The following is a 14,185-nucleotide window of genomic DNA, read 5'->3' as shown; positions in this document are numbered from 1 at the left end:
AGCAATTAAGAACTTCCATTCTCTCAGTCTCCAACTTACTTCTTTCAACCAAGATATTATCTTTCTGAAAATGACAAAAATGAAAATTTTCTCCTTATGTTTATGTCTTCCCTGTAGACCAGTGGGTTCTCAAATGGGGATGATTTTACCCCCCAAGGGATATCTGGCATTGGCTACTTTTTTCCAGTTTTATTGAGAAATAATTGACATGCATCACTGTATAAGTTTAAGGCATAGAGCATGATGGTTTGATTTACACATACTGTGAAATGATTACCACTGTATGTCCAGCTAACATCCATCTTCTCATATAGATACAACAAAAAGAAATAAAAAAAGAAAAAAGGAAAAAAAGTTACCCTTCTGATGAGAACTCATAGGATTTACTCTCTTGGGAACTTTCCTACATATCCCATAGCAGTCTCAGCTATATTCATGATGTTGTCATTACAGCCCTAGTGCTTATCTTATAACTAGAAATTTATACCTTTTGGTATTGCCTGTTTGGTCAGGGATGCTGGAATCTATGATACACATGACAGTCACCCACAACAAACAACTTGTCTAAAAGGTCAAGAGGGCCAAAGTTGAGAAAGCCCAGTCTAGACTATAAGATGCTAGAAGACAGAAACAATGTCTTACTCAAAAATGTACACTAAGTATTTGGCGAGGTAAGGTAATAACTGTTTGGTGAAATACATTGATACTGACATCTAAATCTTATATTCCCCGCCCCCCCATATCTGTGTAAATAAGAAGGTGGGTGAACAACCTAGCATCTAGAAAAGAGTTGGCTACAGCTCCAGAAAAAAGACTGAAACTGACACTAGGAGACACACATACATCCACTAAATAGACATAGTAAAATAATCCATCTAGACTTAGGTTGGCCTGGATGAAATACCACAAAACTACTGCTCTGACTTCTAGCTGGATGTGCACTTATTAGCTTAATTAAACTTCAAAAGAATGCTGATGTTAGGAACACTTGATTATATGTTCAGGGCAGAGCATCCTATTTCCTGGAAAGGTGCATTCCACCCACCCCACACACAAGCGATCATTTATAAATTCTGTTATTCAGAGCCAGCCTGAGTCCAATCACCAAGAGACAGTGAGCAAGGCTGGGGCACAGACGCCATACTACAGGAGATGTAACAGAGTCATGGTGCTTTCTTGAGGATTTCTGGTGAAAAAGTCACCCACGCTTCTTTCTGGCCATTGTCCCCTTTCAAACTATCACAGTATTTTTGAGTGATTTTTTTTTCCCTCCCAAAATGAAATTTCCCCTTGTATTTTCCCACTTAAGATAACCACTTTGAGCATTCTGATAAACATCATTCCAAAAAACTCGCCATGCGTATAAAATTATATTAAAAACAGGAAAAAAATCTGATCTCCAGCCTGCTGTTTTCACTCAAATATGTGTCATGAATACCTGTATGTCAATTAGGAGCTCTCCATTGTCATTTGAAATAGAGTTTAGGTGATCTGAAATTCAGTCAAGACATATTCTTTTAAAGGTGCCAGTTGTTTAAGGACGGAAAACCTTCTATAAAGAACATGTAACATGCACAATCAAGGTGGCAACCTTTTACCACTTTCGGATGCGACCATCAGATTTCAGATTTCTGAAATACAGCAAATACAATTTGCTGACTGGCACGGAAAATGATCCATGCTGCCCCTCCCTGCGGTTCCCTTAAAACCCCTTTGGAACTGGTGTGAGTGACGGCAGGTCACTAAGGAGGCATTTGTGGACAAGAGAAGCCAAGCACATAGGTCCTTAAAGGGAAGCATCAAGAGCAATGACCACTATTCCAAGGGGCATTAAACTGATAACAGAAATCATCTTTCAGAAGAGAGAACCAAAGGTGGTTGTTAAATGTAGTGTTTGAATTTTTGCAAATATATATTACTTGTAAATCAGAAAAATATTAAAACGTAAGACATTTGTTAGGATTTGTCACACTAAGCATTAAATGTTGTAGCATGTCATGAACTCAACATTTTTCTTTATAACCTGCCCTACAGTCCTAATTCTGGCAAATGTTTTTGTTTCTTTTTGGTGTTTTTTTTTTCCCCAGTGAAAAATATTTTTATTAGTTTTAATGGAAAAAAACTAATGCATTTTGTTCCAATCATAAAGGCTCAAACAATATTCACAGATAGAATATGTATCAATTGAATAATGAAAACAAGTTTATATAAGTAAACAGCAATAGCTGAAAAGCAGTTTGCGCATAAAATGTAATGTGATATAAGGTTTATTGTATTCATTCTTTTTTCTTCTTTCTGCACCAATTTTTACACAACTTTTCACCCTTTCCGGTGTTACGGTTTTTGCACTCAGAATGCACTTATAAACAAAGTAACAGCACAGTAAAACGAAAGAAAGGGCAAAATAAAGGCTAAACATGAGATTTCTTGAAAGCAAGTAGAAACAGCAGTCTGAAGAGTCACCGAAGATGACTTCTGCCTCTCTCTCGTGTCAGTGTTTGTTTTCTTTTTTAAACTGGTGAACAAGATATAAGATTTCAAACTTTTTCCTATGGAAGTCCATGAGCTGAACAACCTTACTCTCTTCTGATAGTCACTATGAGCTTTAAAGGGACCATTGAAATGGCCCAATCATTTCCATCTCATTCACAAAACTTCCATTACCACACCCTGAGCATCCTTGATCCCACCACTCATTATCTGCCAACAGCAATCATCAGGCCCATAAAGGGCCACATATTTTCTAGCTATGTGAAATTCCTGATGGAGCTATAGTGGAACATAAGTGTTCACTGAAAGACAGCAGAATAGATTCTAAGTTCCTGAGACAGAAGTCCAGAGACAAAGCACCCAGCTCCCCAGTGGGGGAGAGACGACTAATAACAAAGCAAGTAACACTCGGGTAAAGAGTTACAGCTCAGCCTCTGAAATAGTGGAAAGATCCCAAGTTAGACGTAACAAGGGCTGAAGAAACTGTAGGGTATTAAGTCCACTTGTAAGACAGGCTTCAGTATTTTAAGGTCAGGCAATTTAACTTCAGGGAAAATTCTCATTAACTATGAAATGTAAGGGCCTAAGCTAATGATCTGTTGGCTCACAATTTAACAGAACTCCAAGGTTACCTCAATTTTGAGGATGTTAAAGGCCTAACTTTTCAATGAAAAAAATACTCTTAACAAAGAGAAACAATGGAAAATAACCAGCCAGAGAGTTTGGCAAATTAAATGACTTGTCTCTATTCGCGGGAAAATCCCTTCGGAATAATTAAAAGTTTTTGCATTTCTCTGCAAGTCTCTTCTTGGTGAAGAGATGACGAAATAGGTTAGATGCATTTTGCCAAGTCAAGGCCAACCAAAAAGAGGCAAGAGAGAGAAAAACTAAGCAATTCAAATAGACATAGTTGGATAGCTCGGTTCAGTTCTAACAAACTTCACCGTTTAGCCTATAGTTTGAAAATTCACATTAATCCAGGAAATGCAGTATTCCTTTGCCTCACTGAAAACAGAAGCTGAAGAAAGTTATAGGCATACTTAAAATATAACAGGAAAAGAGTGCGTACAGATAAGTAAGTTTAGGCTAAAGGGAAAAAAAAGGTAGAATGAAACAATGAAGCTAAGAAAAAAATTACCTTGGAGTGCGTGCATAAATAGAAATATTCAGAACTTGAAATTAACACTAATTTATGAGGGGAAAAAAAAAAAGAAGCTTTGCCACTCACCAATTTTAACCTCTGTAAAGGTATTCTGCCTACATCTATCTGTGTCCTTTCTGGAACATTAGTGAATCGGACTTCTGGGACTGCAACGGCGCACATGACATGGGCCCACCTACAGGAAAGGAGACATAAATGTAAACAACCGTTCCCTAAACTTATGTATCCCATACTTCAACCAGAGGATGGCAATTCTCTCGGATGGGAAACACACAGATGAGAAAGAAAGCCCAAAGCCTATATCCATCACAGATTCTTTGAATTTTAAACCTACTGGATGATACCTGGATAGATTCAGTACCACACCTGCCCACAACTGTGACATGAAGAACTAGGTGAAAACCAAAGAACACTATCATTATATTTTTCTACACGTGACCTGCAAAATACTGAAATGTAGGTCTGCTATTTCATTTGATACTGAAATATAGAGGTGTTTAATATACTTAAGCTAATTATAATTAGTATGTGGCAAAAGATTAGTTCAATTAATAAAAGGTATAAACCGGGTATACCACATAATCTTTTTTACATAATACGAATATCATGAAGCAAACTAGAACAAATAGCAAAAGTTTTCTAACAGAATTAATACCGATTAAGTCTTTAATTAAATTGTTTCTTATTGCAATCCTACTATAATCAAAGGAACCAAGAGATAAGGAGAAATGAAATTTAGCTTGTTCCCTTGTTTCCTACTAAAAACCTAGAATATCTCCTTTCAAATTCTGAATTACTCCAGAAAAAAGACAACGTCCTCATTAACACTATTAAGTCTCTCATAAATCTTATGCCTCAAATAAATATAGAGACTCTTGAGGTTTAAAGAGATTTTGAAAGAATTATCGAATTTGTCAACCTATTTTTAAGTCAAAGCATATTATTTCACTCTAAATATAAGACTCCATCCTGCCTTTAAAGACCACAGGGACAGAGGGTGAGTGTCAACCCCATCAGGGCATTCTTTCGTATCTAAATAAATACTATACTTCTATAGCACACACTACTTCTTTGTGTCCTGCCCAAAGGAAGGAAGAGAAGTTCTTGTCACCTCTGTCTTTACAGGAACTGCCTAAGTCATCTCGCAGTCTGCATAACCCGTGTAACATCCTAGGACTAGTCAATGGTTTTCAGCATCGTGCCAATGACATTAACTAAGACTGTGAGAGAAGAACATCCAAAATTAAGCAAATATACAGCTTCTTAGACTAAACTTTATCAATGTAGGAATAAGTGCCTTCACTCTTCCTTATAAACAATCAGAAACATGCACGTGCACATAATTATGCCAACTCCATCATTACATGAAAGGACATGACATTATTCCAAGGGTACCAACTCCAGTGCCCATGGGGCCAGGCAAGATGTAACCAAATACACACATACTGGTAAATGATGGTAACCCGAGGAGCGCCTGCCCCATTTAGGCCAGGTTCTCATCCTAGCTTGTTATTGTCATATAGAGATACACAATCATTTATTAAGTAAAGATGAACATCTGGATTTTTATATAAAATCTCTCAACTTTTAAATTTTGAATTAAATTCATAAAATGGTGTGTCAGTCAAATAAAACATATCTTGGGGCTGGATCTGGCTCTCAAGTACCATAATACAACCTATACCTAAACCATTTCTACATGTTTCTATTTCCATAGGAACCTATAATTTGCTTTGGCCCCATTTTAAATATTTAAATCGGGTCATAAAAACAAAATTCACACAAAAATATATTTCAACAACCGCCATAGAAACAAGACTTTCTTTTATGTTCACTTATGACTCTCTTCATAGTCTCCAACTGTCCCCTTTAAATTGCAAAATCAATCTTTTCTCCCTGTGTTTCTATTTTAGAATACACACTTTCTTGTTAATTTGCTGGTGTTAAAAGTAAATGGTTTTATTCTAAGAGTATGATTAGAATTGATTTTATTTACCTGAAGATAACAGATTTCACTGTTTTCAGGCATATTCTGTTTTCATTACAATGAAAGCATTCATCATGTTAAACACAAGGATTCCAAAGGCACCTAGAGGATATGGGCTCTCTTCAAACTCTGTTAGTGAAAGAGGGGTTATTCCTCATGATGTCAAAGACACAGAACAGAAGCTGACCTAGAACACCTTTGCCCAGCAGAGGTGAACGTGCTGTCAGTAATGGTTTCTGGAGACATGCACAGAATCCCCACCTCAGACCGAAACAGCAAAAGCTGTGGAACAACGTGTACAACAATGAGAGGCAGAGCACACTGTCACCCAGAGGTTCAACACTCAAGAGAGAGAAGGAAACGATGAAATTCAACACAATTAATGTACTACTTACTTATTGTTCTTAGTTTCCTTAAGAGCACCCCCTCTCAAATTGCAGAGACAGCACTCCTAGGGCAGAAAAAACACCACACAATTATTAGAGCCATGTAATAAAAGTCAGTACTGTTTATCTAAATATCCCCATAAATGCTAATTTTTTATTTTAAAATTAAAGTTATCAGGAACTTCATGAAGGACTATCTCTAAACAGTTCAAGAAGAGAGAGGAAAAGAGAGGTAGGAAAGTGAGGGGACACCCAAAAGTGTTCTCAGTGTATGTATCTCCTAGGGGAAACCATCATTATCCTAGTATCATGTTCAATTGCCATCGCTGGGGGAAAGCTGTGACACAGGGAAACTGGTAGGTGGGGAGATAGGTACCAAAATTCTAGAACAGAGAAATACACATACAACTCGGTTCCCTTGAGTTCTGGGAATCCACTCCTGTATACAGGATGGCTAAAAAACGGTATTGGCAGGCTTCATTCTGATATGTGGATATGAAGGAAGCTCTTTTTAAAAGACACTCTTCACAAAACTATCTCTTGGGTCTTTCTATGGGCAAATAGTGTTGGAAAAATTGCTCTGATAAACCCAGGCTTTCCAGTCCCAGAAAACAGTGCCATAAAATGTTTTCCTTTATCTTCCCCACATAAGTTTATATTTTTGGCACTTCTTTTTTTTTTTTTTTAATTTTTTTAAATTTTATTTATTTATTTATTTATGGCTGCGTTGGGTCTTCGTTTCTGTGCGAGCGCTTTCTCCAGTTGCGGCGAGTGGGGGCCACTCTTCATTGCGGTGCGCGGGCCTCTCACTGTCGCGGCCTCTCCCGTTGCGGAGCACAGGCTCCAGACGCGCAGGCTCAGTAGTTGTGGCTCACGGGCCTAGTCGCTCCGTGGCATGTGGGATCTTCCCAGACCAGGGCTCGAACCCGTGTCCCCTGCATCGGCAGGCAGATTCTCAACCACTGCGCCACCAGGGAAGCCCATATCTTAGATTGGCACAGACTTTTCATTCCAAGATGACTCCCTTTACTACAAACATAGACTTTATCATTTCTCATTACAATTTTATGAAAAAGTCCACGAGAAAACAGGGCCAGAAAGTAATGCAATGCCTTGTTGACCTAGAATTTTTAATTAAATACCTAAGTAAATTTTTTATTTTCAACCTCAAGCTTGTCCTCCCAATTTACTGCGCTAATAGTCTGGGTTTTTTTTTCAATAGTTACAGGTTATTTTGTGGGTTTTTTTTTCCCTCCAAGCTGTCTATATAAAATTTCTTTATCTGTTCTTTAAGGTGATCTCCCTTAACTGATTTTGACAGCTTTGCTCAGCTTTACAGGGAATCCCTCTAACTTATCTGCTATTAATAATGGGGTGTCATACTCCACAGCTTTTCTTTTTCTGAGAACACCACCAAAACCACTGAGGAGGATTAACATATCTGTAGAACTCTTGATAGGCAGCAAAAAAGGCAAAGAGACTAGAAATATTCAATGGTTTTACTTGTCTGGAAAGTCTCTGCACACCTATTTGAAATTTCCCTGGTGATTATTAAAGGTTCAGAGTAGCAAAAGCTGCCCTGTGTATATCCATTTGAATCCATTATAAACCCAGCTCAAGAAGATGATTTGATGGAGAACATTCTCTATTGCAAAGCCATATTCCAGTGGCCTTTGAAAGGACTGGTTTTGATGAAACACACAATGAAAGGAAAATTTCACAATCCAAATACTGAAAATGAGAAATCCAATCATTCACATTATTCAATAATATCCAAATTATTCAATAACAATTTCATAAAATGTTACTGATTTTACTTTTTTCAGTAATTTAACACACTTTCTACAGAGAGAGGATGAAAATGAAAACAAAACAGGAGGTCAAATGTTTTCACTGAAACTAGCATAAAGAGATGTTAATACAGAAGTGGGAATGCAGGAAAGGAGAGCTGTGGACGGTGAGGAGCGCAGACACTGAGAGAATTAGATGTCTGATTAATGAAACTAGTGGTGAGAAGACGCCTAAAGGGATGAGTGAGCAGAATTAAACATAGCAAAGCAGCATGGAAGCTGCTTCCATGCATCTGATTAGGATCATGAACAGGTACACGTGCTGCAGAGCCAAATATAACAGAAGGAAACAGCCTCTGAAGTGGAATCTGTAGACTCAAGATGTTAAGTGGAGTTGAGAAGACTCCCACCTGCCACAACATGAAACTTGTTCTTTCTAGGGTCACAAGCGACCTCCATGTCACCAAATCTAATGGATATTTCAAGTCCTTGGTTCGCCTGACCTCTTAGCAGCATTCAACATTGGCAACTGTGCCTGAAACAGTTTCTCCCTGTGGTTTCTATGACCCGACACTCTCCTCATTGTCCTTCTCCATCTCTAGTTGATACTCAGCTTCCTTTACAGGCATCTCTTTCATGCTCCTTAAACACTGTCATTTCTGTAGCAGGGCCTATTCACTCTTCTCTCCACACCTGTTTGCTAGGCATTTGATCTACTCCCCTGATTCCCAAAAGGCCGCTGACTCAAACATGTCTCCTGACATGTCTCACTGATAGCTCCACTGGCATCTCAAATACACGTGCAACACTGAGCTCATGCCTTCTTCCCAAGCCAGTTTCCCAGCAGTGGCATCAACCATCCAGTCTAGCTCAGGCTTTAAGACATAATTTTCCTCTCAACCTAGGTCCAATCAATTGAATTCTGTCAATCCCACCTTCCATGAGTTTCCCTCTGACCCCAAACACACCAGACACACGCTGCTCCGTTCTTCATTAAACTGAACACATCCATGACATTTCAACCTAAATGTTGATTTCTCAAAGAGGGCTCTCCTTATCCCCTGCTCAGTTACTTCCCTCTCGTTACTCTTGTTTACTATTTGTTGAATCCCCTCTGCTGTCTTCACTAAACTGTTAGCTCAATGAGTGCTGGGAGAATATGTTAGGTGACTCTTTCTCTATCACGACAGCCAATAGAGAGTGCACCCTCCATATGAATTTGTTAAATAAATGAGAAAATATGGCAAAACAGGGCAGAGCGAAAATCTTGAAAACCACCAAAGCATCACAAAATTGCCAAGACCATTTTCACATATTGGTGGTGTACTAAGGAAAGAAAGCTTCAGGCTCCAGTGACTTAACATGGAGTTAAGAAATGGGCGAAGTGAGAGTGGCATGGACATATATACACTACCAAATGTAAAATAGTTGGCTGGTGGGAAGCAGCAGCATAGCACAGGGAAATCGGCTCGGCTCGGTGCTTTGTGATGACCTAGAGGGGTGGGGTAGGGAGGATGGGAGGGAGGCTCAAGAGGGAGGGGATATGGGGACATGTGTATGCATATGGCTGATTCGCTCTGCTGTGCAACAGAAACTAACACAGTATTGTGAAGCAGTTATACTCCAATAAAGATCTATTTAAAAAATAATAATAAGTTATACAATGAGAAGAATGCAAGCACTGTTTAAACTCTTGGTAAATATTTTACAAAGAAATAAAACTTTAAAATTCTGCAAAAAAAAAAAAAGAAAAAAGAAACAGTGATTTGACATAGTTATTTTTGCCATGATTTACTTGAGTGAGAAATCATATTTCTTAGTAGAGTACAAAAATATTCATGGCCAAGTAATTTTGATTTACATGATATTATATGATATCATAGTTTCTATTTGATTCCCTTAATTTGGAAAAAATAACTAGGAAAGAAAATGTCATGTCCAGTTACATCAGTTTTTTTGACTCACCATCACTCATATGGGTGAAACTAGCTGGTCTGATAGAAACACAAAGATGTCAACCTGTCAAGTCATTCATTTGTAAATTAATTTGAACTAAATGCCTATGTTCATAGCTCAGTAGAAGACAATATCAGATAGGACAATTTTTAACCTTTCTTTCCTTTGTCTAAGTAGTACTTTATTGTCAGAAAACAAAAAAATTTAATAGATTAACCCTTACCTGAAAAGTAGCCCAAGTTTTCTTAAGAATCTGTACAGATACACAGATTGATATACAGAAGGGTTGTATACAATGTGATATACAGAAAGGCTGGCACCTACCAAATATACTAATTGTACTAAGTACTGATCATCTTCAAATTCAGTGAAAGAATTGAATGAGAAAGTAGGAAGTGATAGTGTCCTTCAGGGCATTAAATCATTGAATTGGTTATCAGTAATAAAAATTCTTCCATCAGAAGAACAGAGACTATATTAAAGGCCTAATTCATTCCAGATACCATGCCGGAAACATCATGTACTTCACCTCCCTTCCTTAACATGAACTTATTAGGTAACTAATATCACACTTCATAAATGAGGAAACTAAGATGCAAGAGATTGAGTTACTTGATAAAATCATCCAATCCAGGGGTAATCAAACTTCTTCTGTAAATGGTCAAATATTCACTAACTTAGGCTTTGCACAACTACAGAGTTACTGCAACTAATCAACTCTGCCATTGTAGGACAATATGTAAACAAATGGATGTGGCTGTATCCCAATAACAATGCTATTTACAAAAATAGGCAGTGAGCCGGCTTAGACCCACAGGTTGTAGTTTTCCAACCCCTAACAAACTAGCAAAAGGAGCAACTGGGTTCAAGCTCAGCCCTTCCTGACCACATGTCCATGCTTTTTTTCTCCAGCATCTTCTGCCCTTATGTACAAGGCAAGGCACAAGGTAGAGAGACAAAATAAACAGGAAACTGTACCTGCCCTGGGAAGCTCACAACTGAGAAGGGGTGAAGACCTGTGTGTATTTAACCATACTATGAAGAAAATAATGACAAAGGGCATAACCAAGTCCCCATTTCCTCATTTCTATAAGTAACTAAGAATTCATTTTTTAAACTAATCCCCTCAAAAGAACTCATATCATAAAAAATTGTTACCAAGCAGCATATATTACATAACAATCTGTGTTCCCATTTGTTTCATTAACCTAGCTAATAATAAAACTTCTCATTGGTATGATATTAAATTTATCTCCACTTCATCCTTCAAAAATGATACCATTTCAGGCAAAAGCAGTGTTTTAGTTGGTCTGTGCAATCAAACCTCAGGCTAAATGAATCCAATTTAAATGAGAGGAAGAACAGTAAAACTAGGGAGCCAGCCATATCCGGGTGCTTAACAAAGTGCAGATGGCCAAGGTTCAAATCACAGTTCTGCCATTTACTAGTGATATGACCTTTGGTCAGTTACTTACCTACCCCCTACCCCTCAGATATCTTACCCCTCAGATATCTTACCTATATGACCTTTGGTCAGTTACTTACCTACCCCCTACCCCTCAGATATCTTACCTATAAAAGAGGAAAAAACTACTACTTCCCTAAATGAGTTTATAAATATAAAGCAATTCATAAACACACAATCAATACAAGAAGAACAGTAGTTAAATATGTGAAAGGTTAATTGTGGTTCCAGACCACTATAACATTGTCAATGGATGAGCTGGGTATAGTAATTTAGCAGGGAATAAAATATGGATCTGTCATTATAATTCTCTTGAGGTACGAAAAGCAAGACAAAGAAGTAGAGAGAAAAGAAAACTCTCCAGGAACCCAAAATCCAGGTAGCTGGGCTCTAAAGCAAAGAGAAATCTTTCCTAGTTTTAAAAGCTGCCAATCCAGCTATGGAAACCAGACAAATGCTAGAGTCTCCATAGTCTCAGAAACAGACACTGCTAAAGGCAGAAGTCCTAATCCCACCCTCAAAACACCTGACATCAGAGCAGACTGAATCAAACAAAAGCTGCAAAAAAGCCCAGACCCCACTCAGGTGCAATCAGGTTCACTTCGCTTCTACTCCAGAAATCTGACATACAAAGGGGCACGCTCTTTTTGGAAATAATAATATTAACTTCATTTGCTACAGACAAAATGTCCACCAAACAATCAAAAAAAAAAGTACAAGGTACACTAAAAAGCAAGAAGATATGACTTATGATCAAGAAAGGAAATAATCGATAAAATCAGACACAAGATAGACAAGATACTGGAATTATCAGATGAAGAGTTTAAAATTTGTATGCTTGAATTGCTAAAGGGTCTAATGAAAAGAACAGACAACATATGTGAAGAAATAGGAAAATTTTAGCAAAGTCATAGAAATTAATTTAAAAACAAATTAAAATGGTAGAAATGAAAAAATATGACATTAGAAATGTTGAATTCAATAGACAGATTTCAAAGCAGACTGGAAATTGGCAGAGTAAAAGCTCAATTAATTTAAAGACATGAATAGGAAATATAAGGAAAAAAGTAGTTATAAGAATTAACAGAGATCTAAGGGAAAATAACAACCAATTCAATTTATGTATAATTGGAGTCCAAGAAGAACAGGGAAGAAAGAATGGATGATAAGAAATATTTGAAGAGATAAAGGCAGAGAACTTTCCAAAGTTGATAGAAGACATCAACCCATAGATCCAAGATGCCCAGCAAACCACAAGCAGATGACTACAAAGGAAACATATCTAAATACTTAACAGTCAAAACTCTGAAAACCAAATACGAAGAACATATCTTAAAAGCAGAGGAAAAAGACACATTTGGTAAACAACCATATAAATTCCACCTAAAATCCAACCAGAAACATTGGAGGAAAATGGCAATGGAACAATATCCATAAAATACTGAAAGAAAAAAGCTGGCAACCTGAAATTCTATTTCCAAGGAAAATAACCTTTGAAAATGAAGATAAAAATAATCTCATAGAGACAAAAATCTATGAGAATGAATATACACTATAACAACCACTAAAAAAAAATCTTCAGAATGAAGGAAAATGACACCAGCCTGAACCATGAAGTGGCAGGAAAGAATGAAGAACACCTAAAACGGGTAAATATAAAATAAAGCTTCAGTATCTTCAAAACACACACATACAAACAAAGAGAGCAAGAGAGAGAGACAGAGAGACTATACAGGTTTCATTTAAAAACTTGATTGTTTCACACAAAAATAACGATACTACGGAGTGGAGTCTATGCAGAAGTAAAATGTAAGATAAGACCACAAACAGAAGGGAAGTTAATCAAATTATATTGTTGTAAGGTTCTTACACTGTTCATGAAGTAGGATGATATTATTGGAAGGTGGATTTTGATAATATAAAAATGAAAACTGTAATTTTCAGCAACCACCTATAACAAAGCCCTCAAGAAATTCCCAAATATTAAGTTCGAAGGAATATAAGCTCACAATAAAAACTCAAAAAGCATCCAAGAAAATATGGTTACATGAGCAAAAAAAAAAAAGACAGTAGAATTAGATGCACATTGAGCTCAGATATAAGGTGTAAAATAAGCATTTTAATATGTTTAAAAATTAAATATGGGTATTAGGAATGTAAGTGAGAGACTATAAATAAATAACAAATCAGATTTTTAAAAACAATATAAAAATTCTATAACCAAAAAAAAACCCCTGAAATTAAAAACTTAGTGATATGTTAAACAGCAGACTACTCTTGGTTGAAGAGAAAATTAGAAAACAGAAAGTTAGAGCTGGATAAATAACCAAAAATTAATACCACAAACTATTCAAAAATGAATTCAATTGAATGTGTGTGTATGTATTTCTGATTCATAAAAATAAATTCCAATTGATTTACAGACCTAAACTCAAAAACAAAGCAGAACTACAGAAGTATTAAAAGAAATTTTAGGCAAATATATTGATGAATTTAGGATAAATATGACTTCTTGATATAACATTTAAAAAACAAAAGGCATGTAGAAAACTTTAATAAAGTTTGACTACATCAAAATTTTTAAATTCTAAAGGATAAAATACTATATAAATTAATATAAAATAAGATTAAAAATTTACAATAAAAAAACAAAAATTGTTATCCAAAAAATAATTTTTACAAAGCCACACTTTTGAAAAATAGGCAGAAAATTCAAAGACTCTTCATTGCCAATAAATACATGAAAGATACACAATTTCAAGAATAAAGAAAATGAAAAATGAAATAATGAGTGTTAACCTCAGATTTTTAAATCAGAATATCTATAGTCTGGGGGTATGTGAGTTGTTATGGTGGCTGTGGAGAGGAATTCGGCATTATCAATCAAAATTTTAAATGTACATAAATTACGACAAGCAATTCACCTTCTTAGAATCTATCTTAGCTAAA

At 36.5% G+C, this 14,185-nt stretch overlaps 1 protein-coding gene across 1 annotated transcript in view; it reads right to left on the bottom strand.

Moving 5' to 3' along the window:
• KDM4C (lysine demethylase 4C) overlaps positions 1–14,185 on the bottom strand; it is a 418,075-nt gene that overhangs the window by 130,176 nt on the left and 273,714 nt on the right. Inside the window, exons 16-17 of the mRNA XM_068552402.1 lie at positions 6,035–6,090; positions 3,719–3,827 (exon numbers count right to left, since the gene is read on the bottom strand). Coding sequence (XP_068408503.1) covers positions 3,719–3,827; positions 6,035–6,090 — 165 coding nt within the window. The remainder of the gene's footprint in view (positions 1–3,718; positions 3,828–6,034; positions 6,091–14,185) is intronic.

This window comes from Eschrichtius robustus, chromosome 10 (assembly GCF_028021215.1).
Source record: "Eschrichtius robustus isolate mEscRob2 chromosome 10, mEscRob2.pri, whole genome shotgun sequence".
NCBI classification, from domain to species: Eukaryota; Metazoa; Chordata; class Mammalia; order Artiodactyla; family Eschrichtiidae; genus Eschrichtius; species Eschrichtius robustus.
Note: the sequence above shows the minus strand (reverse complement) of the source record. Positions and strands in the feature narration are given on the sequence as shown.